Below are 24,682 nucleotides of genomic sequence, written 5' to 3' on the forward strand. Positions count from 1 at the left end.
CCCCCCCCCCCCCCCGCCTTTTTTAAGAGAACCTCTCTCCTTGAGCCTGTCCTCAAGTCCCGGGCCCCTCTGATGAGCAGGTGGGGGGACAGCGATGGCACGTATGGTGCACTGCAGCCCCCACAGTTGGCTGCACCCCCAAATTGCTACGGGACAAATCTTCCTGGGAAGGGCTTTGGTATGGAAGGGCTGGGCTGGCTTCCCGAGAGAGAGAGGTTCCAGGACTTGCGCTCCTTCCCTCGCTGCTTCTGGTGGCTGTGCGGCCCGGGGGCGGGGCCGGGGGCGGGGCCGGGGCGGGGCGGGGCCGGGTGCTCGCATCCCTGCGCCTGGGTGCTGGGCTGGCGCAGGCCCCGGCTGGGTTGGGGCGGGGCAGGGCACTCGCGCATCCGCAGAGACCCCTACCGATATTGCCAGACAATTTAACAGAGTTACTTTTCTCCCCTTTATGAAGATATTCGTGTACGTTGTAAGGAGATTTGGAAAACAATAAAAAAGTGGAAAGTAGTAAACAAAATTATCCACTACCCAGATGGAGGAAGAGTAACCATTGTTAAATTTTCTTTCTAGAACATATATGATTTTATATACATATATGTGTGTGGGTGTGTGTGTAGCTCCCCACAGTTTAGATTTAGCTGCATAGACGTAAGGTCCACAGAAGAGGTTGGAGTTTAGAATCTGGAACGTATACCACTTTTTTTCCCTTCACATCATTGAACGTATACAGTTTGGTGACCTGCTCTTACGACCTAGCATTCGTTACATTCTGAGTATTTTCCCGTGCTGTTAAAGAACTCTGTGGAATGTGTTTTTAATGGCCGTGTAATCCTCATCGCTCAGTTGTACCGCTATTTCTTGAGCTAGTTCCCTACCGGCAGACACTTAGACCAGCTCTGGGGGGAAGTCAGGGCTGTGGTGGCAGTGGCTGGCAGGACGAAGTCGTGGGGAAGGGAGCACGTGAGCGCGTTGCTCTCCGTCCTCCGATTTCTCAGTCTCTGCTTCCCAGGCGCCGCCCTTCCTGGGGCCGCTGGGATTCCGCCCTGTGCAGGAAGAGGGGTAGTTAACAGAGAGCAAGTGCATTTCTTGTTGTGTCGAGTGACTTTAAATGACCGTCTCTCTCTCTCTCTCTCTCTTTTCTCCCCTCCCTTCCCCTCTCTGCTCTGGTCACCCCCACAGGGCAGTAAACGGCTTTGACCCAGCGCCGCCGCCTCCTGGTCTGGGCTCCTCGCGCCCGTCGTCAGCACCGGGTATGCTGCCTCTCAGTGTGTGAGTGCCCGGCCTCCCGGTGGGGGCTCCTGCCCTCCTCCAGCAGCCCAGGACACCCACGCCTCACCCCTCGGTGCCTGGGCCCAGCCTGGGCCCCTGCGTCTGCCTCCCCGTGGCCGGCAGAGGGCAGGCTGCATGCGGTGGCGGCTGCCGGGCCCTGCCCGGCCCCAGGACTCTGCGCGCTATCAATGCTGGCTATTTTCTCTTCTCGCCGTGGTGCCGTTGGTTTCACATGATTGCACTTTTGTGGGTCACAAGGTGATACGTACGTGTACTCCTTGGTCACTGGATGCGGAAGTACCCATTCATCGCACCTGCCTCATAGCTCCCACCTGCTGTACCGATAGGACTTAGTTGTGTTTAAGACATTGCAGACCTTCTAGAAGTTTTCCCCCAGATCAGGTCAACACGTGCCCTCCTCCTAAGCTCCCACCCAAGCATCTTCAGTGCTCATGATCATGTGTCGCCCAGCTCCACTCCCCACAGTTTGGCCTGTTGCTGGCACAGTCACGAAGGTCACTGAATTAGGGAACGTTTTCTGCACTTTCTGGTTTTACTTTAACAGTTATCATTCCATAGACTCGCCGCCCAGAGCAGTGAAATGCCCGTGTGAACCCCAGATCGCAGGAGCCTCCGGGGCCGGGCGCACGCAGCGCGGAGCCTCTGTGCTGTGTCCCCGTCCTCCGCGTGGCTCCCGGTGGGGGGCGGGGCAGCCTCCTTGCCAGCTTTCTGGTCCTTCAGTTAAGTGACATCTTTCAGAGCATTGTGTTTGTCTTCCGGGGGCCTGTCCCGCTGTGTTAGGGTCGCGTGGCCTGAGTCGGGGGCTGGCGGGCGCCGGCTCCGGGGGCGGGCCGACCGCACGTGGGGTCCTGTGTCTCCTTTGATTCCTCTCATGCTGCATTGACTGTTTACATTTGTTTTATTGTACATAGGTTTGTAACATTATTGCCTAAGATATTTGTACATAACTTGGGCTTTGTAGCTTTTATTTATTCGGAATTCATACGGCATGTTAACGACCGAGGGCGTCCTACTCCGGGCGGCCGTCTGGGGTCATCATGTGGGTAAAGAGAAAACGAGAAAGTACTTCCCCTCAAAAAATCTTTTAATGTGGAAACAATAAATTTCACAGAAAACAAAGGACCGAGGTTGCTTTATTGGGTTTCTGCGGCCCGAGAGAGAAGACCTGGAGTTCCAAAGCCGGGTCCAGAGCGGGCCCTCGGGCTCCGACACGGGAGAAGCGGGCGACGGCCGGCGCGGGGACAAGCCCGGCGGCCTCTCGAGGAGGCGTCGGGTGCCCCCGCGGGCGTCCTCGAGCTGACTCCTGGGGCTGGTTTCCGCTCGTGGCGCCGGGCCGGCCCCGCGGGCGGTGGGGGAGGAGGGAGCAGGCCGCCGGGGGAGGTCGGCCGCCGGGCTGTGGCTCCGGGAGCGGGTCGTCCGGCTGCGCTCCCGTTCACGACCCGCGTCCGTGTCTCGGGCCTGGACGTTCCTTGGGTCTGGGCTTCTCTCCTCCGCCCTCAGGGTGGTGGTGGCAAGTGAGGGGAGGTACCGGACGTGTGGTAGCAAAGACAGAGGGGCTGGGCGCGAGGAACGGGTAAAGCGGGGCCCGTGCGAGCCTGTCGCGGTCCGCACGCTGCTTCTAGTGACGAGCGCGGGCAAAGAGCGCGGCCTGTAGTTTTAAAACTAGAAGGAAATGAAAAGTGAATCAAATTTGTAAGCGAATGAGAAACAATAAGGGTACGTTTTCAAAATTTTCTTCTGTTACCACGTGGGCAGGAATCGCTTCTGTTGGCTGTCCTGGAGGTTATGTCGTGAGCTGACCGTGCGAGAGACGCTCGCGGCGGCCGGTGCGGGGCCCGGTTGCGCAGCCGGCCAAGCGGCTGCAGGGAAAATTCCAGTCTCGTGGACGGGCAGCAACTCCCGCTTGCCTTCCGCACCAGGCCTGGAAGGACTGGATTCGGTCAGAGGTGTAGGTGCCCGGCGGTGCTCTGTTCGTACGGGAGCGCCGGTCTGTGACGGAGGCAGAGCTGCTGCAGGTAACGCGAGGGCCAGTTCGGGCCCTGAGTCCTCGGCCCTGGCTCCGCGGTGACTTCTCAGTGCCTTCCCAGCCCTGCGCTCCTGGCGTCGGCTCGTGCAGGCCGTGTGTCTGTCGGCTGGGGCAGGGCCCTGGCTGCGGGAGCCCGCGTGTCGTGGGCCGCGACGGTGTGGGCCAGGCCCCCGCGGGGGCAGTGGCGTGCGGCGGGCTCCTTCCCGGGCTCCTCGCGCAGAGACCCGCAGGTGTTGGGGTCTTGTAGCTGCAGCGGCCCCGGCATATTACGAGCCCCCGAGGCAGCTGGTTGACTTCTGGGCTCGCTGCAGCGTTCCGTTTGGATCGTGCGCTTCCAGGTGCTGCTTCGTCCTCGCTCCCGTGGAGCGTCGGGCCGCCTGCGTGAGTCCCGCCGGCTGTTTGCTGGTCAGCCTCCTGCCTCTGGTGGGTCCTCCCCCCACCCCGGGCTGCCTGACGCCCGGGTCAGCCTGGCTCTCGCTGAAACCTTCAGGAAGGAGCCCTCCCCGGAGCGGGGTCCCCATGCCGCTGTCCTCTGCATGGAGGGGCTCCTCTTCCCGGTGCTGAAGGACCACCTGTTGCCTCCAAGTGTTTCCATCTTGCCCCCCTGCCCCCGCCGTGCTCCCGAAAGGTCTTCCTGCAGGAGGGTAGGAGGCAGCGTGCCACTTCCTTTCAGCCCAGAGTGGCCGGAAACCTGCTCAGGCAAGAGCAGAAGCCGGAGGGGGGATGTTGAGTCTCAGGGAGGACGGGATACAGGGGGCCTGAGAGCGGGGAGAGCCGGCTCACCCGTTTACGGAAGGGAAGGCGGGCCCACAGTGTAAGCGCCTGGCCTGAGCTCACCCGGCGAGTTCACGGAAGAGCCAGGATCGGAAACGAGCTTGGGCTTTTTTTTTCTGCTTTATGCTCCGCTTTTCCAAACCGGAGGCCTCGCTGGCCTGGCCTCCGTTTGCTGCCTCGGGAGATGAGCTGGTTTCGGACCCTGGGGAAGGATGAGCTTTGGGGCCGGCGCGACCTCTGTCGCCAGGGGCACAGGCTTCATCGGCCTTTGTCTCCTGCGTTGCCTCTGCTTCTCTCAGCTGTGCCAGGGCGCCGCTGGCCTCTCCCGGGAGCCCGGGGGACAGTGGCACCCCTGGGGAAGGAGAGGTGTCCCGGGCGGAGCCACGGCCCTGTCCTGCCTGGCCGGCCCCGTGAGCAGCTGTGCGAGCCCCGGTGGGAGCCAGGCCAGGAAGGGGGATGGTTCGAGAAGATGCTCAGAGCAGCCTTTTCCTCGTTCCAGCTTGACTTGCCGGCGGGCAGCTCTCGCGCCTGCAAAGCGGATTGAGAGCGCTCGCTTGACCTTACAGACGGAGGCCTGTTACTTGAGTCTGTCTGAAACACGGGGGCCGGGCCGGGAGGCGTCTTTGTAAACCGTTTTCCTGTGACGTAGAGCATCAGCTCTGAAAACTGGTCCCACGGCTGTTACAGGTGTGATCTGGGGGAAGACAGTAGGCCTTTTTTTAATTTTAAGGAAGAACGGTCCTCTTGAGTAGCAATGTAGGGATTTCCTTGATGAGGTAACGGGCGTGCGAAGAGGCAAATTTGAAGACAGAACACAGCCTCCAGTGCTGGTGTGGGGGGACCGCGTGGGTTTGAGCCACGCGTGCTTACGATTCGGAGCCCGGCTTCAGCCGTCCGTCCACACCCACAGGAGTTACGTTAAGGCTTCCTGTCCGCTCTGAAGCCTTCCCCGGGGGAAACGAGATATAAACTGAACCGACATGTCACTTGCCTGTGGGGGGTGTTTTCTAAGAGTCCAGTTTGCTGCCCCCGTTCTGCCTGGATCGCGATTCGCAGGTGGGAGGCCTGGGCCGTAGTGGGCTCCCCGGCACGTGCTTGGATTAACGGTCCGGTGAGAGGGGTCGGCATGAGCTCAGAGCCCCACTGCGCCCTGTACGTAGACGAGGGACTTAAGAAACACTGGTTTTTATTTCAAAGAGGATGACTGCTTTAGCTAGGAGGAAGAAATCAGCAAATTGCACCATCACCTAGAACTGAGGGGACTGGGTTCACTTTTACGTTATTGGTGTCACTAGATTATTCTCGGAGCCTTTGGTCAGCGTAACAATGTGATAAGCTATGAAAACTCTTCTCTTTCTCCTTTTGGTGAAATAGCCTGTGGTAGTAAGAACAAATAAAAGAATCTCGAGAGCAGTAACATGAATGTCTCGTGGCCGGGGAATGGCAGGATGACTTCCCCACAGAGCCGTGGTGAAGCAGGGGTGCAGACGTGCGGATACGTGGACATAGGCGTGGCCAGCGGGAAATGGTGGGCACAGGTGAACAGCTTCATTAAAAAAAAAATTAAGATGCAGATAGTTTGTGGGTTCTCTACATTTTTCTATAAAGTTGCCCCAATTCATTTTTTCCCCAAAATCATTTTTTAAAATGGAAGTAATGATACTGATTTTCTTTCATTGTCCAAGTTGGCCCAAAGACTGGGCCGAGAGAGCCGGAGATTCGAGCCAGCAGCATAGAGCAGGGGCTCTTGGGCCTGCTGGATGGCCAGCGGTCACCCTTGAGGAAGTTAAAAAGCCGGGTGACCCCAGGCTCCACCCCTGTACCCGCCAAATTCCATAGAATTTCAGACCCTGCACTTCCAAGACTCACCTTTATTTTGTGAACCATTAAGAGAAATGTGCCAGTCGGAACTACAGAAACGCTTATCGTTGAGACTTCTTATATTTATTGAAAGAGCCTTTTTAGACTTTAGACTAAAATGTGAGAGAGATTCCTAAAACTTCACACCGTGATTCGACTCTCTGAGCGTTTGTGACCTGGAGTTGTCTGTGTTTTCCCAAACTCTCTGTCTTCTGTGCCATGGTGAGCGCTTGGGGGCGTAGCACTTCTGAAAACCGTCTTCCACTGTTGGCTCCAGAAGCTTCTTCTAAGCTGCTGGTACTCATTCTGTAGGATCTGATGTTGGGCTCTCTTGACCTTACAGGGAGGAGTCTGGCAATGACACCCATGTCACCGTTGCCCCTACTGACGGCAGTTGTGGGATGCGTGAGACTTCACACGTGTGCCAACGCGGGCATGCTAGAGCCGGCGCGGTGTGGTACTTTGAGGGAGGGAGTGTGTGGTGGGCTGTTCCGGTCCGACCTGGTGTGTCCTGGTCTGATTGTGTCACATGACATCGTTACCTGCGGTTCCTGGATGTCAGTGAGCAGGGGCGGAGCCATTAGGCTACTTTGAGAAAACAGAACTCACTGGCGTAGTGAAACAGACGTGAATTTCTAGTTTCGGTAAAGGGTGGAAGGACATGGTCCCACTTTTTGCGGACGGTACGCAGGCACCGTAATGTTGGCTTTGAAGACTGGCATCGTGTCAGTGCACCCTTATTGAGAGTTTGATCGCCGATTTCCAACAAGAATCACAGGGGACATGTCGCACGATTGGCTAGATTCCCAAATGACAGCCGGCTGCACCCGGAAGGGAGGGCCCGCCTGGCCCTTGCAGCCAACACAGAACACAGCATCCCAGAAACGTTTGGGAAGGCTGCCAGTGCAGATGTTGTCCCTTCCAGAGTGACGAGGAAGCCTGTGTGGGCAGGGACTCCCCTCTGGTCTCAGCCCCGCCTCTCCACGTTCCTAAAGGCTCCATCCCGTGGCCTGTTCCAGCATCGCTTTTGGTTTGGGGAGGTAGTCAGGTTCCACCGGGACAGGGCGTGGTGTTCCCTGGAGCGCGACAACTGTGAGCACTCTTCTTCCCCGCCAACACCGGCTTTGGGAGGAAGGGGCCACAGGTGAGACTGAGAGCCAGACGGAGGCCTGCTGGGGAGCCCAGGTTGGTCGTCTGGCTCCCGCTTCAGCTGAGGTGGGCTTTCCAGGGGTGGGCAGATCGGCGACAGGGCTCCAGTCTCTCCGACGGCAGGGTTTCAGAGGTGGACCCTCCAGCCAACCTGGCTCGGAGTAGCTGCGTGATCCCCACAAGCCAATCCAGTCACCTCCGGCACGTCTGCCCTAGACGAGGGGGCGCCTGTGATGTGGCGGGGCAGACAGGGCGTGTAGTGTGGACCGCGAGTGAAAACCCCAGCACACCCTCGCCGCGTCCCCACTTCATCTCAGCAGAGGACAGGGCTTCCCTGTCTGGCCGGAGCCCTTCCGGATGATGGGCCCCAGCGCTGCTGGGCGGATGCCAGCTGGCCCCTCTGAGTCTCTGACACAGAGTCCAGCTCCCGGAAACCCTCTTCCTGGGGCTGCCAGCGCCCCGCCGTTCTATGAACTGCTTTTCCTTGGACGATGAAGCAGTGGTTTGTCGAGTGAGGGAAGATTCTTTCTGATCAGCGTCTTTGTGGAATCAGGAACCACAACCAGCCCACGTAGGGTTCTCCCGGTTAGGCTGGCACGGGGCAGCTGAGCTGTCGGGGACAGTGTGGACGTTAACACCAGTGAGACCAGCCGACAGGGAGGAATTCATACTTTTTTGAGAAAAGCCTCTGAATTCCAGATCCCTGGGGACCTGAATGCCAGGGTGAGGACACGTGCGTGAAACGCGATCCTGCATTTTGTGCCTGTTTGTTTTCATATCCCCACCGCGGCCAAGCAGCCTGGCCAGGCAGAGCCAGGCTGGCCCGAGCTGCGCTGACTGGTGACCGGAACCCTCCCGGAGGGTCCGTCTTGCTGCCCTGAATCGCGCCGTTGTCCATTCACAGTTGGGTGTCCAGCCCCAGCGGCCCTTCCCCTCCCCACACGTCTACACGCTGAGGCCACTGCGAGAGCAGGACTTGGAGCCCAGACGGCCCAGGGAGCTAGCCCGTCATCCGCCTGTTTCTGGGAGCACAGCACCCTCCGAAACCGTGGGCCTGGCTGTCCCCATTTTCAGTCTGGGGGTTCCCAGCCTCCAACCAGGTCACAGGTGGGCCGAGAACAGAAGGTGAGAAGACAGATTCCATGTTCACGTGATTATTCTTGTTTATTGAGGTCTGTTTATTGTCAACGGGTGCTTTTTCCTCCAAGTAAACAGAGCAGGCGTAAATATCTATAATGAATAAATTTATTGTCTTACAAAAATCATTGTCTAGAAATATGGGAATACAAGAAAAAAGATATTTGCAGTCAGGTGTCTGGTGGTCAACAGCCAGTAGAATTCATAAAGGGGGAAAACCGAAGATTCCAACCCACATGACAAATTCTTCCTAACAGATGTTAAAGCTTTTAACCCCAAAGGTTTGTGTTTTCAAGCACGCTGCAGAGGATCAAGGTGTCTAATGAACACTGATTCGTTGTCACCGAACGTCCGTAAAACCACTTCGACTAGAGGTACTGATACGAAGCACAGTCGGAACGGAGACGTTACATCGTTACAGAGGCAAGTCAGAGTTAACGTTGTCTTAGTACTGCAGTGTCTAAGGCACTTTCTGTAATGTCAGTTTGCTCACCTATCAACCGAAACCAGAATGCTAGATGTTCACTGTGACACTGTCCGAGGGGAGGGGGACAAAGGAACAGGGACTCACACCCACTGGCATGTCAACGTTCAGGCAGATGGTATTGGTTCCGGGGGCTCCGTCAGCCTCCCGGGCAAACCTGGACTAAGTCTGGGACACAAAACCAAGATTTCCATTTTGGGCTCAAAGCGGCGGCTGAATTTGCAAGGTCAGCATGCGAGCCTGGCTAGAGAGGGAGGGCTCCCCTCCGTCCCCCGCGAGGCTCAGCCAGGCCGGAGGGTGCAGAGTCCGCGTAATGGCGGCGGCCTTGTGGCCGCTGTCCCTTCTGTGCACAGACCAGCCGAGGACAGTTCACGGGAAGAGATGCGGGGACACCACCAACTAACTCAAGGGAGAGGGGCACGGTAACCCCATATGGACGTGGCTTCCCCCGCTGCCACCCACCCCTCCTCATCTTGCCGAAGCCCCTTTCACAGTTTGCTCACTGAAATAGTGTTGATCGTTATTGGGGAGATAAGTGCAGTTTAGGGTCCACAATGTTCTAAGAGACTCGACGTGGCTGAGGAGTCGGGGGCCACACGAACACAGGACGAAGTTACCTGTCTGGAGAGAGAGCATGCAGAGCGGTGGGGCGGCTGCCCCGGTAACCCAGCCACGGGCGACGAGGCTCTGGACTTGGTCTGAAAAATGGTTCTCTTCTTAACGTGAGGAGTTAGAAAATGGTCTCTCGAGGAATATATGGAAAATAGATGCAATGAGGAGACTCTCTGTTTAATAGGTGTGTTTCGTGTGTGTATATATAGAAAAAGGGGAGCAGTTGTTAAATCTGAAGTGGGATACAGTATGGCCGGCCGGAAAGCCGTAAGACACGGTTGATCTTTCCTAAGGAATCCCAGCGCTGCCAACAACTTCCTAGACGGGGCGGGGGACCGGGGGATCCCGTGGGCTTCGCTTCCTGGGGTGCTACTCGGACTGGGGCGGCTGCGTCTCGTTGACATCGCTGGTCTTGCTCTCCGTGTCGTCGTCTGACAGCTCCAGGGAGGCCCCCTCGAGATGCAGCTGGCGCCGGCCGGAGCGGCTCGACGAGAAGCTGATGGGGCCACCCCGCCTGGGGAGAAGGGGGAGCGCATGCGTGGGGGTGAAGCCGGGAACGTGCGGCTGTCAAGCTGTTCGGCCACCCGGGCACACCACCCTTGCACTCCTTCCGCGGGGCACGGCTGGGGGGCATGATTCCGAAAGGCTCTGTCCCTTCTGGCCAGCAGCCGGTGGACCCCGAGCGGGGGGCCCTCAGAGGACCAAGACGGTCCGATGCGGCTGCGGCAGCTGCCCCAGGAACAGGCAGGGGGCTGGACCGAGGCCGGGGTCACCTGCTCCCCGAGGGGCAGCTCATCCTTATGTAATGGAGGCTTTGCGGGCCACACACTGTGGCCAAAGGGCCGCCGACGCCCGTGCTAACCTGTTCTGGGGAGAGTCTAGCTTTCGGCCCTGCCTGTTCCGTCCTCTCCCTGGGGCGCGCCGGGTCCAGTGTGTGGACGGGCGGGGGGAGGGCTGCGGGCACCAGGGCCCGCACCTGCGCACTGCAGACGTCTGCACAGGGACAGACGCCAGGCGGCCGTGTGTCTGGCGGGCCGCCCGTTCCTCTGTTCTGAGGGACCGCTGCCCATGGGGCAGCCTGAGTGCGAGAGCGCACCGCGACTCAGGAGCGTGAGCGGGGAGCCCTGCAGGAGTCGGAGGCATCCTCGGGACCAAACGCTAAGCCGACAAACGCAGCTGTTCTCACAAGCTCTGGGCGTAAACAGACACCCAGCCCCCAGGGTCGCTCACCTCAGCCGGTTCTTGAGCGTGCTGACCTCGCGGCTCAGGCCCTCGTTGGCCTCCGTGGCATCGTCCAGTTCCCGCTGGAGCTTCCGCCGAGACGCGTTGGCACGTGTGGCCTCCTCTTCGGCCTCCTCCAGCTGCCGCTTGAGCTGCTTCATCCTGGCGTTGGCCTTCTCCATCTGGGGGGGGGTCACACGAGCCGGGTCACACCAAACTGGGGAATTGGGTTTCGGCACGGCCGCGTCCTGAGCGTGGGGCACGGCTCAGGGCCCCGACAGCTGCGTGAGCACACGCACATACGGACGAGTGCATTTACACGCGCGCGCGACTGGGGGCCGGTCCAAGGCCTTTGATCAGCCTGCCGTTCTCAGCAAAGCCAATGTCTACAAAGCAAACTTTGCCAAAGGAGACCTAACGGTCAAGTCCTATTTTCACCCTTGAGTTTTCTGTAGGAGAAACGACACCATTCATTCGGTAGCTTCCCCGAGTGACCTAGGGGAGGACAGAAAGGAATGGCCGTTCTGCAGAATACAGAAGAGCCAACCATGTGGACCATCTCTAGCCCCAGAGATGGGACGGCTGGTCTTGTTCCTGCATTCAGTACGGCCGTCTCGGATGTTATGCTGTGATTCAAGTACAAAGCCCCTCCGGAAGAGCGGCCACGAGAACACCGCCGTGCGGACGCTGGCCAGCGCCTTGCAGGTCCAGAGCTGCCCTCGGTGGCGCTCAGTCCTGGGGGTGGCGGTAGGGAGAGCCGGGTGCCTGACCGAGCCCGGGAAAGAAAAGGGAAGGGTCTGGGCCCAGACCTGGGCATTCTCCTTCCCTCCCAGGGTCTGCAGTGGCAAGGCTCAGGCCTCGGGGGGCGGGGACAGAGGGAGAGCCCTGAGGGGCAGGGGCCACATCTGAATCACCTGTGTCCCCAGCACCCCAGCGTCTGATGCGGACGAGGAACAGCCCTTGGTTGTTGGAACACGAGCTTAAGAAAATACTATTTGAAACATTCGATGTCACTGTCAACTGGTAACACGGAGCTCATCCTGGCCCGGCGTCCTTGCTAAGTGAGTACTTCTAGGGCAGATGTAGTGACCCTGCTCGTCTTCTCCCCCTACCTGTTCTTTATACTGATCTGCGTGTCGACGTTCATCTTCCACCTGCATGAAGATCTCTTTCAGCTTCTTCTCTGTGCGACGGACGAGTTTGTTGGCGGCAGCTCGTTCCCTGTTAGGACGACCAAGGCGTTAGTTTGAGCAACTCTGGAAATGACGGACTGGGAAAGGATTTAAGTCCTTTTTCTCTGGAAGAGGACACATGCTGGAGTGCCTTCCAAGAGCTCTCTGACCAGAGTAATTTAATTAACATGACCAGAAACTTTCCCCTTCTGATTAAAATATGGATTACCTGTAACGTATCCTAACGCTGAGAGGTAGAAAAAGTGCCTTCATTATTCCTTCACGCACAGACAGTGGTCACTTCAGTGATCTTCCGAAGATCAAAGCTACCTGCCCCACGGGCGCCTTCCACTCAGGGTCCCGGGATGGAGTCCCGTGGGCTCCCTGCTCGTTGGGGAGTCTGCTTCTGCCTCTGCCCCTCCCCCGCCCCACTCGTGCTCTCTCACTTGTTCTAATAAATAAAATCTTAAAAAAAAGCTACACCTGCCCTGTATATTCAGTTCAAACTTTTTAAGGACAAAAACCTTAGCTGGTTACTCTGATTACCTAACTTTTCAGCCTGGAAAACAAAACAAACCAAGACCTAATTTACAAAGTGACTGTTTTCAATGTAAAATTTACTGACTACGTATCGGATGCTGGGGCTGTTGCAGCCGCCGGTGAGACAGACAGAAGAACCCCACACTCCCCCTGCGGTTAAAGCCAAGCAGGTCACAGTGCTTCTAGACCAGTGCACACCGGCCCTGCTGCTGGAGAGGGAACTCAGCTGCACTGAGAACAGAAAACGTGCTTTTGTTCCTTCACAAATGCGATGCAAAACGGGCAGCCCCGGAGTTCACTGAAAAGGGCAAGTCATGTTAATTACAACCCCCAGCGAACAAGCCCTTTTCTTTAAGCGCACTGGGGTCTGGGGAGTGGGAGGTCCGGGGAAGCTGGGTCCGGGGCGGGGGCGGTGGTGCTGGGCTGAGTGCGGGCCTGCGTGTCTGGGCCCCGGGCCCCCGTCAGGCCCGAGTATTGCAGCACCACGGAGATGCTGAGCTGCCCTCTGCTCTGAGAAGGAAAGCTTTGGTCCCCACATCAACTCTGGGGGGAGAGGCTGTAAACTACGGCACCTGGGAAGTCGCCAGCCGTCCCCGGGGGCTCACACCACCTCTGTCTCCCACTCCGGTCCCGTGTGCTCATGTCCTCGCCTTCCGAGCCACATCAGCTATAGCCGAGACGCAGGAAGTCTGGGTTAGTGGCAACAAAACCCTCTTACTTGGCTTCCTGCTCAAGCTGCTCCTCCAGCTGCCCGATCTTGGCTTCCAGGGCGGAGATGGTGGCCTTGAACTTGGACTTGACGGCGCCCTCCAGTTCCTGCAGCTTGGCCTTCAGCTCCTTGTTCTGCCGCTCCAGCTGCTGGCGCGCGTTGTCGCTCTTCTGGGCGGCGCTGCGCTCGGCCGCCAGCTCGGCGTTCAGCGTGTCCACCTGCAGAGGAGAGCCGGGCTGAGTGGCTCGGGCCCCAGGCCGCAGGGGTGGCGCGGCCCCTCCCCGAGCCAGGCCGCCGCGCGGGCACCTGCAGCGTGGTCTTGCGGAAGCGGTCGTTGAGCAGCTCCATGTTGCTCTGCTCCTCCTCCAGCTCCTCCTCCAGCTGCGCGATCCGCGCCTCCAGACGCCGCTTCTCATCCAGCAGCGCAGACCTGGCCGGGCCGGGGAGAGGAGGAGACCGCTCAGCACTGGGGTCGCGTGGCCCCGAGAAACACAAGGGGGGCTGTCCCCCCAACCCCCCCGCGGCGTTCCTGACTGTTCGCGTTCTCTGGCTCCCATCCCCCCGTCTGTCAGCAAGTCCTGCCAGTGACACTTCCACACCTGCCACCCTAGCCCGGGCCCCCGTCCCTTCTCGCTGGACCGCTGTGGTCACCTTCCAGCGGGCCCGAACAGCGGCCGGGGTCCCCTTCCGAAAAGGCAAGATGACCCTGGCACGCCCTAGCTTAGATGGCGCGGGTTTTCCGGCGCACTGTGATAAAATGCCACGTCCTCACCAGGACCTGCCCCAAGGCGCAGAAAGCACCGTAAAAAAGCGGGAAAAAAGCGGGACTTTGTGAAAAAGGCAGAGGAAGGCAGGTCTTAAGGGATCCACTTGCCCAACGGAATGAATGTGGACGTCAAGACTCGCATTGCAAGGCTGCGTGCGGTCTGTGGAAATTGGGTGAGTTCCAGACATCGTGCCTTCACACCTAGTCCACATGGGAGTGACTGACACGGGGAGGTGTGACCTGCAGGGTGGTGTGGCCAGCCAGCAGCAAGGCGGGTTGGAGGCCCAGATCTTGTGCTCGTCTTCCCAGACTTGGAACAGATGAGCAAATCAGCTCCTGACTTCTAGATGCCGGACAGCGTGGCCTTCCCGGGGTGGTGGGAGAGCCCCAAGGGGCACAGACCACGGGTGCCCGAGAAGACAGGTGGTCTCTAGCCCCCCACAGGCCCCCCCGCAGCCGGGAGACTCACTTGCCAGAGGCGCTGTTGGCGATCTCGTCCGCCAGCTCGTCTCTCTCCTGCTCAGCATGGCGGCGTGCTCGCTCGGACGAGGCCAGTTCCTGAGGAAGAGGAGACTGGGATTAATCGGACTGTCCTGTCGGCTGCAGCCGCCTGGCGTGTCCCATAGACAGTCTGGGGACGGGGGAGCATCGAGGCCCGGGAAACACGGCAGCTGTGTGGACAGTCGGGGTCACAGCTCCTGTGGGGGTTGGGGGGGCGAGAGTGAGCCCTTGGGCTAGCTAAACAGGGCCTCTTTCTTGAAGGGAGTCAGGCTCCGCGGCTGGGCGGGTGGCACCAGCACACCGGGCAGGGCGAGGGGACGGCTCCGGGCTGGCCAGTCCTCTGTGGGAAGAACTGCCTGTGGCAGCTTTTCCACACATTTCTTCAGGAAGAGGACTTGCCACGGGAAGCAGGCAGGGCGCATTTCTCACCCCACCTGGTGAAGACGGAGAGGACAGAGTGTAAGGGCCGCACCCCTGCCCGCAGGGTAGGGGGGGAGGTGACCTGCCAAGTCCTAAGGCTGCTCGACAGCAGAGAACCAGGCCTCTGACTCCTCCCTGTCCGGCCGGCCCTTCCGAGAGAGGCCGGTGGAACAGGGCTGCGCACAGAGCTCGCCCGGGTGCCTGGCACGTGCGTGCACGTCTCACGCTAGTGCGCGGGATGCAGGCGAGAGGCCCAGGTTCCAGCACACACAGCCCTCATGCGGGGGACAGAGCGAGCCCAACTGCCAGGGCGGCCGGCAGAATGCTCTGGGCCGGACCCAAGGGCCTCTGCCTAACAAGCACCGTGTGAGCGTCAGCTCGACCCTCTGGCCTCCGGTGCCCCATCGTCCTGCGCCCAGCCAGGGGCCCTTCGTGTCCACTGCTGGGTGTGCTGCACAGGCTGGGGGCCCCACGGGAGAGAGGGGGGAGCCTGGGGCCTACGAGTCGAAGAACAGAGGGGCCTGAAGGGAGGACAAAGAGAGAGATGGAGAGAAGGGCAGGGCTCGCTTTCCGGGGGCCGGGGGAGGTCTGTTCTCCCTAATGCAACAGTCCCTTGTCTGAGGCCTGAAATGAACACTGTCTGACGAGGCTGGGAGGGCGCCGGGCTGCAGGGAGCACACTTGGGTAGGTGGGTAGCGCCCCGGCTCCCAGAGTCCCGACACCTTTGGGCGTAGTCCCGTCAGCTGCACGAACCACACGGGTCCTTTTAAGCACATGTGGAGCATTTTTAAAAAAGACTGACTACATTCCAGGCCCTGAAGCTGCTCTGCTCTCAGCATTCCTACCCATGATGCAAAACAGAAATCAACGACAAAAAACAAAAAACCTCCCCAAAACCAAACTTCACACATTTGGAAACTTAAACTATACTTTTAAAATTATTTATGGAATAATGAAGAAAGCATCATCGAGACTAGAAAAATGAAGAACTAGGGGTCTGGGTGGCTCAGTCGGTGGAGTGGCCGACTCTTGGTTTCACGTCAGGTCATGAGCTCAGGCCCTGTCGGGCTCCACACTCAGCAGAAGTCTGCTTAAGAGTCTCTCCCTCTGCCCCTCGCCCCTCTCGAGTGCTCTCTAGAATAAATAAAATCCTTAAAAAAAAATTTAGAACTTAAATGGCAACGAGAGCCCAGCATTTTTGCCGGACACAGTGAACAGGACTTTGAGGGGACTTCATCGTGTTCTCAGAGCAGAATCAGACGAGAGAAAAGCCTGAAGGTCAATGAGTGTGCAACTCAAACAGTCAGAAAAAAATCCGAAGGAAATAAAAACCGGAGCAAAAACAGTCCACGAAACAGAAAAGGATCCACAGCAAGAGCTGCCTCTGGGGTCTGCTCAGTGTTACTCGCCTGGTCTTCAGTTCCTTCTCCATTCCTGACACCAAGTGCATTCCCTCCCTCCTCGCAAGCTCTACCCCCCATCTGTAGCTGTCTTTGCTAACACCGAAGCCAGCATTTCTAGGTGGGGGTTTGGGAGTTTCCTTTTTTCATATTAACTGGTAATAACTTTAACTGAAGTTGGCCCTGTCTTTCTAGGTTGCAGTAAGTTTTGATCGCCGTTCATGCAGCGATGTGTGCGCACCGAGCACGTGCCGTTCCTGTGGGGCACGCTAAAGCCGTTAACACAGAGTACGTATTCAGGTGTGCCCCCCGCTGCTAGAACCCCAGACCCTAGGTAACCATTCATCAGCCCCTCTTCCGGAGAACTTGCAGAAGAGAAATGAAAGAATGGATCGCAAGATGATTCACTGAGGAACTCGATGAAACCTACATCTCTCCTTGTAAGTATCACACGCGTGGTGCTTCTGTATAAAACAAGGCACCCTGAGAACGCTACCATCGGAGCTGAATGCTCCTGACGCTTGCCAACATTATTAAACACCACTGCCTTTTCTCACACGTGGAACGAGGCTGACCCGCCCCTCGGCCTCTGGCCAGGCAGAGGGATATACACACAGCAGCGTCGAATGTGACCAGCGAGCCCTGCTGCTGTACCGAGGCAGTAAGATGGTCCAGCGCCTTATCTAAAAATGGGTCGTGAAGTTATTCTAGGCCACCAAGACAGTAAGATACATTTCTTTGAGAGATTTCAAGGGCCAATATTTCTTGAACAAATGGATGAATAAGTAGACACACCTCCTGCAATTGAAGGATTTCTGCTTCTAGACTCTTCAGTTTCTTTTCACTCTCTTTGGATTGAGCAAAAATTTCATCCCGGGATGCACGAGCTTCTTCTAATTCACGTTGGTAATCCTTCATCTGCGCCTAAGATTAAATAGGGAGAAGGTTTTAGAGTGGTTTTCATAATTAGTTTTTAAACCTATCTTTTCCAGATCATAATAGTAATGTCCAGCCATTGAGAATAGAAATATACATGGAAATGACAAAGGTATCACATGAAAACATTTAGAACAATATCTCTTATGAACACGGATGCAAAAATCCTCAAGAAATCCAACAGATTATGAACACAGGGGCAAAGTGAATCCCTCAGCATATAACAAGAATTATACCCGCTGTGCCTTTATACGTCATTCTACCCAACACCCAGTGGGTGCATCTGAGGAATGCAGGGTTAATCTGAAACCCGAAAATGAATTAATGTAGCCACAGGATCATCTCGATAAATGCAGAAGGAGCACTGGATAAAACCTAACGCCCTTTCATTATAAAAACATTTAAGAAAATGAATGAGAGGAGACTCCCTCAACTCTGGTAAAGGCAGCCGTGAAAAACCAATAGCTAACATCCTAGTTAAGGTCAGAAGGTTGAATGCTTTCCCCCTAAGACCAGCGACGAAGCAGGAATGTCTGACTTTGCCACTTCTGTTTAATGCGGGTGTGGAGATTCTAGTCAGAGCAATTACACCAAGACAAGAACAAAAAAAGGACATCCAGATTAGAAAGGCTTTAAGCAAAAATAACCAGCTTTTTCTGCTGCTGCTATGACCTGGTATATTGAACACCTTAAGGAATGTACCTTAAGAATAAACGAGTTCAGCAAGGTTATAAGATACAAAAATCAATTGTTTCCATACACGATAAACATCCCCCAAATTAGGAAAGCAATCACCCTTATAAGCATCAAAAACAATAAAACATTTAGGCATAAATTTATACATGACTTGCATACCCAAACTACCAACTATCACATGGCTGGGAAGAGAGCTGCTAAATCAGTGGAGACCCCGTCCTGTTCATGCACTGGAACAACACCGTTAAGACGGTGGTCCTCTGCAACTGGTCTAAGTCCACACATTGTCAAAATTCAAGCTGGCTTCCCCTCCCCCTCATTACAGAAATTGACAAGTTGATCCTAAAATTCATACGGAATTGTAAGGAACCCAGAATAGTACACAATCTTGAAAAAGAAGAAAAAAGCTAGAGACGTCACACTTCCCAATTACAGAACGTATACAGCCGCAGCAATCGAGAGTGTGGTACCGGCATAAGAAAAGACCTATGGATCAACGGACTAGAACAGAGTCCAGAAACAAACACAGACATTGATGGTCAGCTGATTTTTAACAGGAGTGCCCAGACAATTCAATGGGGGAAAGAAAGGACAACAAGATTTCCATACCTAAAAGAATGAGGCTGGGTTTATACATCAAAAACCATACCATAAAAATTAACTCTCAATGGACTTAAAATAATCCCAAAGTATAAAATTCTTAGGAATATATCTTTTCATGATCTCGGATTAGGCAATAGTTCACACAGATCTGATAACAAAAGCACCAGAAACATAAGAAGAAATAAGCTGGACTCCCATCAAAATTAGAAAATTTGTACCGTACACCATACCACCGAGCGAATGAACAGACCAGACTAGAAAATGGAAGAAAATATTTGGAAATCTTCTATCTTACAAGAAGCATCCGGAATACATACAGAAATGTCACAACTCCATTATTAAAGAGAACTTAGTTAGCCGAGGATTGAAAGAGATGTTTCCTGGATAAGATAACGGCCAATCAGCAAATGGAAAGATGTTCATCACTGGTCATCAGGGAAATGCAGTTCAAAGCTACAGTGAAATGCCACTTCCCACCCACGGGGATGACTGTGAAAGATGGCTGATGGCAGATACTGGTGAGGACGCAGAGAAACTGGAATCCTCACGCACAGCAAAACGGGACCATCGCTGTGGAACGGGCTGGAGTTCCTCAGAGTTAAACAGAATTACCACAGAGCCTGCACTTCCACCCTAGGTACGTATATACCGAAGAACTGAAAGCACACGTCCACACAAACGTTCGTGAACGTTCATAGCAGCGTGATCCGCAGTAGCTGAGAAGTACTAATTCAGGCTACGGCACGAGGAACCTTGAAAACACGGAAGGGGGAAGGAAGGCAGCTGTAAGCCACATAGGTTACGATTCCGTTTACAAGACGTGTCCAGCAGACGCAAATCTATAGACACGGAAAGTAGACTCGTGGGTGATGAGCGCTGGACGTGGCAGATAGCGGGGAGTGGTGGCTAACGGGTGCGTGGTTCCTTTTAGAGGGAACCCAAGTGTCCGAACGTAGTGGTGATGTTTGTACAACCCTGTGAATACACTAAAAAACACTGAAAATACTTTAAATCGGTTAAGCTGCGTGGCCTGTGAATCCCATCTCCATGCAGCTGGTACATAAATAAAATCAATGTCGCGTATGTTCTCTACAATGTGCTTCGTAACTTGTGTAATTAACGCGTCAAAATAAGGGCCTTGTACTTAGCTTTTTAGAAAAGTCTAAGGAAGCACATAAGTTACTCCTAAACCTGTCGCCCAGGATTGACTTTTCCTCTTAACCTTTTCCTGAGTATGTCTGTCCGTCTACCTGTCTTGTACACGTACATCTACCCACGTGTGTGGCCGTGAACGAAGCTGCCTGCGCTGTCTTCCTCCTTCCGGCCCCATCACTGCGTCGTCATCCCCAGCGTCACACTTCAGCTACGATCTTTGTGTACAAATAGTTCTTCTCATGGCGGTATTTTGTTAGCACACATTCTTGAGATGTGGAATCATCACGGTCAAAAGAATGGACATTTCCTAGAGCTTTTACCCTAACCGACTGATCCCCACCCCCAGAGAAGTGGGAGAGGGCCCAAGAACCCGGAGTCCTAGAAATCCCCTTGACACGGTGATGGTGACAACTGGCACATCGTTTGAGCAGAAGTGCGGATTAAATCAGACCGGGAGGAGGACTAAAGCCCACGGCCCCGGAGGGGGGCGACCAACGCCGCCTTCCTCTTGGCTGACTCCAGGCTAAGCTAAGCGTCACCAGAGGCTGTCAGAGCCCCGAGAGCGTGATCGCCCTGGCGGATGCTCCCCCTGTTGACCACGCCAGCACCGTCCAAGACTTGCTGGGGGGGGGGGGGCACATCCTGCAGACACAGGGACGCACTGCCGCGTTCCTGCCTACTGACCCACAGTGCAGCCCAGGGCGACAACCGCACTGCGCTCCCGGGACCCGCGGCCTGTGAGCGCGGCCGGCCAGCAGGGGGTGCCGTGCACCCCACATGGGCGCCCCATGTCCGGCACACACGCGGCCGTACCTACCTGAAGCTTGCGGAGCTGCTTGATCACCTCGTCCCGTGCCTTGTTCGCCGCCTCAATCTGGGCTTCGAGGTCCTTCAGGTCTATTTCCAGTTTCTTCTTAGAAGCCACTGCCAGCGCCCGCTGCTTCCGCTCGTCCTCCAGCTCTGCCTCCAGCTCCCGCACCTGGTGGACGGCATCGGGTTAGGCCTGGCCAGACCCACGTGTGCCCTCGCAGGGACAGGCGGCCTGGCATCGGAGGCAGTGACGCTGTGGCAGCTGTCTGCTGCGGAAAACCACAGGAGCTGAAGTGTGGTCAGAGAGGTCTCTAACATAACGCCTCGCATGCACCATTCCCACGGGCTACCACGGGGGCACGCGGGAAGTCGGAGTCCTTGACCTCAGGCTCATAGCCAAGGTGACGGACACAGGTCACAGCCAGGCGACAATTCTTGCAGGGATACTCAAGGGCCTGTGGAGAGGCCCTGCGGCAAGGAGCCGAGGTCTTGGGCCAGGACCCCGGGCTGGGGGGGGGGGCGGGGGGGCAGCCAGCCTGGTCATGGGTCCTCTGGCCCAAGTCAGGCCCTCAGACGACGCACCCCGCACATCGATTCAGAATTCCAGGCCCACAGAAACTGGGAGCTAAGTGCCGTTGTAAGTCACTAAGTCTGAGGTCATTAGTTACCTAGCAAGAAATGGCTAAAATATTAAATACTCGTGCCATGAAAATAACAAAATAAAACAGATCCCGGGTCCAACACTTGATACCACCAACTCCAAGGGACTGTCACAATACCCACAATTAGTTTTGAAAGTGAACTTATAAATTAGAAATCGGACATACATTCAGGAAAGTATACAAATCTTAAATGCCTGGCAACTTTTTAAAACCAAAAAAAGAATCGTCTGGCTTTTTTCCCTTTGAGGACTGGCTCCGTGAGGAGTTGTGATCTGAACTTCAGAAATGGCGAGTCCCCTCGTCAGCTGCGGATGGCTTCTCTCCCTCACCCACACGTTCAAGACTCCCTGAACTTGAACCTGTGTGTTCTCTGGAGATCCCACCAAAGGCTATCTAATTACTGACAAGTTTCCTGCCTCGTCAGCAATAGTGGGTTTGAGAAACCGGAAGTCAGACACGAGGGCACTGAATTGTGAAGAACAAACGACCGACCGCACTGGTGTTACTCCCACTAACATGTGGTGCCATGAACGAGCAGGGCGCTGCCCCACAACCGGACTTCGAGAACAGGCAGGTTCCTGTTCCCGAGGCCGCGCTCCCTCCGACCCACCTGTTTCACCAGGAGCCGCTTCTTTTCCTCGTTCTGCTCGTCTCTGGTCTGCAGGTCCCTCTCAAACTGCGCCTTCATGGCCTGCATGTTGACCTCGAGGCGAAGCTTGGCGTCTTCCGTGGCCTGAAGTTCATCCTCCAGCTCTTCCAGCTGGGTCCGCATCTCCTCCACCTGCTGCTCCAGGGCCCGCTTGGACTTCTCCAGTTCGTGCACCTACAGCAAGCAGCAGCGGAGCTGACCCGGCAGAGGCACGGACAAGGACGGCCATCTGGGTCCTCTCCCGTCGGAGGCCCCCACGCGGCTCGAAGGCCACTCTGGTCCCTCCTGGGCGGCTTCCCCCACATGTCACACACACCCTAACCTCCCTTGCTGCGGTCTCTGCCACTCCTCATTTTGGAGTGTGCCGTTTGGAGGACAGAACGGAGCTCTTGATTGACACACGCTCCATTAATCACTAAGTTGGTCTCCGATACCCCTGAGCTGAGCGAGCTTTACAAGCCAAAGAACAACGAAACGAGCACAGTGTCAGAGGAACTGGTCTGCTGACTGGCCATCTGCCTGCCGTCTGTGTGTCAAAGGTCCTCCAGGACATCCCGTCTTGCTGTGGAGAAGATGGCCGGGGCCAAAGATGCACGTGGAAACTTCTAAATACTAAGGTGTTAGGTCTGGGAAGCAGGGTGCAGGAGAACAGAGACCTAACCCTTCTCTGGACAAAGATCCCCATCATAGAGATCTACCAGGGTCTCTGGGCCAAGTGCCTCCACCCCACGTCCCCTCCGATCCACCCTGAGACACCCTTCAGGCAGCGGGCGCCGTATTTCCCCTTTGGGGCTCACAGGGGCAGCGGGAGGCAGGGCGTGAGGAGGCCCTGGTGTCTGCGCAGCGTCTGGTGCTTCTTAGGCACAAAAGAAATGTCTGTGGAACGAATGTGTGACTGTTGATCATTCTAGCGAATGACTGCTACGAACAAGAAAGCAACGGGGCACCTGGCTGGCACAGCTGGGGGAGCGTTTGACTCTCGATCTCGGGGTCGTGGCTTCGAGCCCCATGTTGGGCGGAGAGCTTACTTGATTAAAAAAAACACCCCCAAACAACGAACGCAACTGTGGCGTTCTTGCTCTGCATTTCCCTGTGTAATCATGGCTGTCTCTGCTCTGGGTGGCCTCCTGCCTGTGGCGCTGGGGCCCTGGGCACCAGGTTGCTGGAGACCCAACAGGAAGGTAGGATGGTCTTCCCTCCTTTGTGAGGGGGCCAGAGCACCCACATCTACGAAAACGAGACTTCAGCTTTTCAAAGTGCATGTGCCATAGCTTCATGAAACGGGGGCCGTGTCCTGTCCATCGGGCAGATGACAGAACGTGGGCTGGAGAGGAGGTAAAGTGGCTTCTCCTGCTGAGAACGGAGGCTGGGGGAAGAGCTGAGCCCCAGGCCTGGCTTCGCCATCCCCCACACCTCATGCACCTAAGGGAGGGGCGTGGGGCACATAAAAATCATCACAGTTCTCGAGGACTGTGTATGCGGTGAAAGGACCGTATCGTAGAAATCTCCAGACCGTGAATGACTCCGCAGAGCGTCTGAAGCCTTCTGAGAAAACGAAGGGTCTCAACCAGGAAAGCTGGGGTCAGGGAGAGCTGCAGGTGCCTCCGGCCCCCCATCTGAGCAGCCCTCGCGGTACTTGTGTTTGGTGACTACTTGCGACTCGGGCCGAGGACATCCCTTCTTCAGCGTCCCCCGCCAGGACGCAGGGGAGGGCGGGGAGGGCCCGTGAAGGCCTCAAGGCCTCCCCACCTGTCAGTGCTGCCATGAGAACTACGAGAACCGACAACCGCAGAGAATCTGACAGCTTCTCCCCGGAGACGTCACCCCCCACCCCCCCGGACCACTTCGCGGTTGGGTGAGGCCTCCCCGGGTCCCTCAGGCCCCTGTGAGGTCTTCCATGTCTGCCCGCAGCTGCTTGTTCTGTCTCTCAAACTCCTCCTTGGCCTCCAGCGCCTCCTCCAGGGCCCGCGCCAGGGACAGGGCTTTGGTCTCCTTCTCTCTGGCCTCAGCTTCCGCGCGGTCTCGCTCTTCCGCGTAGCGGGCGGAGATGTTCTTCTCTTCCGCTAACAGCTACGGGGCGGGAGGCACCGGGTTACTACGAACGATGGAGAACCACGTCTCCCCGCGGTGTGTCTGACTCGCTGCTAAGCACAGCACCGGGACATGAGGGGCGTTCTCTTTCTTTTTTCTCCTTTTCTAACTTTTTATAGATACGTGCGGCTTTCAACTGAGATTATTGTAACCCAAAAACCACCAAAGCCAGGAGGAGACGGGATGTGTTGCCAGACCTGAGCCTGGGACACAGGGACGCGGAGGACCCACCTGGTCAAACTTCTTCTGCTTCTTCTCCAGGTTGGAGGCGATCTGGCGCTGGTGGTCCAGGTCCACCGTCAGGTCATCGAGCTCCTGCTGCAGGCGGTTCTTGGTCTTCTCCAGCTTGTCGTAGGCCAGAGCCTTCTCCTCCAGGCGCTGGCCCAGCGCCTCCACGTCCTTCAGGAGCTTCTTTCTGGCTTCTTCCAGACTCTCGATTGTTCCTAAGTCGTCATCTACCTTCTTCTTGGTATCCGTGAGCTAGGTTTTACAGGAAGAGAGATCCGCGTCAAACAACCCCATTGATGTTTACAGGGGAGGAATAAAGAGGAAAGTGAGTTCGAGATCAACACTGTGTGATTTTGAGCAAATGAACCTGAGACTGAAACTGAATTTCTCAGCCAATAATCCACAAAGGGATGATTGGTTTGAATAGTGGACACGGTCCTAGGGCTTTATTTTAAACGCTTCCGGTACCCTAAGAGCCCACGCAGCATCAGCATGTGGCTGGGTCAAGGGAAAAACCTGACTTCACGGGCTCAGTTTAGTTCGACCCAGTTAACTGTCCCCAGTGCGGCTGAGACGACGCAGCGCCGCAGGGCCATCCAGGCCGATGCGGCTTCCGGGGGGGCACGCGCACCTGGGACTGCAGGGCCAGCACTTGTTTCTCCAGATTCTTCCTGGCCTCCTCCTCCTCCTCCTGCTGCTCCTGGAGACCATTCTTCTCCTCCTCCAGCTGCCGGATGCGGCTGCTCAGGTTCAGCTTCTGACGAGTCTCCTCCTGGAGAAGCTCCTGTTTGCAT

At 56.3% G+C, this 24,682-nt stretch overlaps 2 protein-coding genes and 1 long non-coding RNA gene across 6 annotated transcripts in view; 2 read left to right on the forward strand and 1 right to left on the reverse strand.

Annotated features, from left to right (window-relative positions):
- NDEL1 (nudE neurodevelopment protein 1 like 1) overlaps window positions 1-2,406 on the forward strand; it is a 44,575-nt gene extending 42,169 nt beyond the window's left edge. For all 4 annotated transcript variants that reach the window (XM_008687996.2, XM_008687998.2, XM_008687997.2 and 1 more), the window contains one exon: window positions 1,177-2,406. In XM_008687996.2, coding sequence (XP_008686218.1) covers window positions 1,177-1,270 — 94 coding nt within the window. In that variant the 3' untranslated portion in view covers window positions 1,271-2,406. The remainder of the gene's footprint in view (window positions 1-1,176) is intronic.
- Window positions 2,407-8,241: 5,835 nt separating this feature from the next.
- MYH10 (myosin heavy chain 10) overlaps window positions 8,242-24,682 on the reverse strand; it is a 124,162-nt gene continuing 107,721 nt past the window's right edge. Inside the window, exons 34-42 of the mRNA XM_040630018.1 lie at window positions 21,531-21,743; window positions 20,266-20,427; window positions 16,854-16,982; window positions 14,207-14,295; window positions 13,278-13,401; window positions 12,981-13,189; window positions 11,663-11,771; window positions 10,560-10,732; window positions 8,242-9,843 (exon numbers count right to left, since the gene is read on the reverse strand). Coding sequence (XP_040485952.1) covers window positions 9,699-9,843; window positions 10,560-10,732; window positions 11,663-11,771; window positions 12,981-13,189; window positions 13,278-13,401; window positions 14,207-14,295; window positions 16,854-16,982; window positions 20,266-20,427; window positions 21,531-21,743 — 1,353 coding nt within the window. The 3' untranslated portion in view covers window positions 8,242-9,698. The remainder of the gene's footprint in view (window positions 9,844-10,559; window positions 10,733-11,662; window positions 11,772-12,980; window positions 13,190-13,277; window positions 13,402-14,206; window positions 14,296-16,853; window positions 16,983-20,265; window positions 20,428-21,530; window positions 21,744-24,682) is intronic.
- Window positions 10,739-12,939, forward strand: LOC121102621. Its single transcript, XR_005834741.1, has 3 exons — window positions 10,739-11,255; window positions 11,477-11,611; window positions 11,715-12,939. It is a non-coding gene; the product is annotated as an uncharacterized LOC121102621 (long non-coding RNA).

The sequence above is a fragment of the Ursus maritimus genome, unplaced genomic scaffold (genome assembly GCF_017311325.1).
Source record: "Ursus maritimus isolate PB19 unplaced genomic scaffold, ASM1731132v1 scaffold_14, whole genome shotgun sequence".
Classification (NCBI taxonomy): domain Eukaryota; kingdom Metazoa; phylum Chordata; class Mammalia; order Carnivora; family Ursidae; genus Ursus; species Ursus maritimus.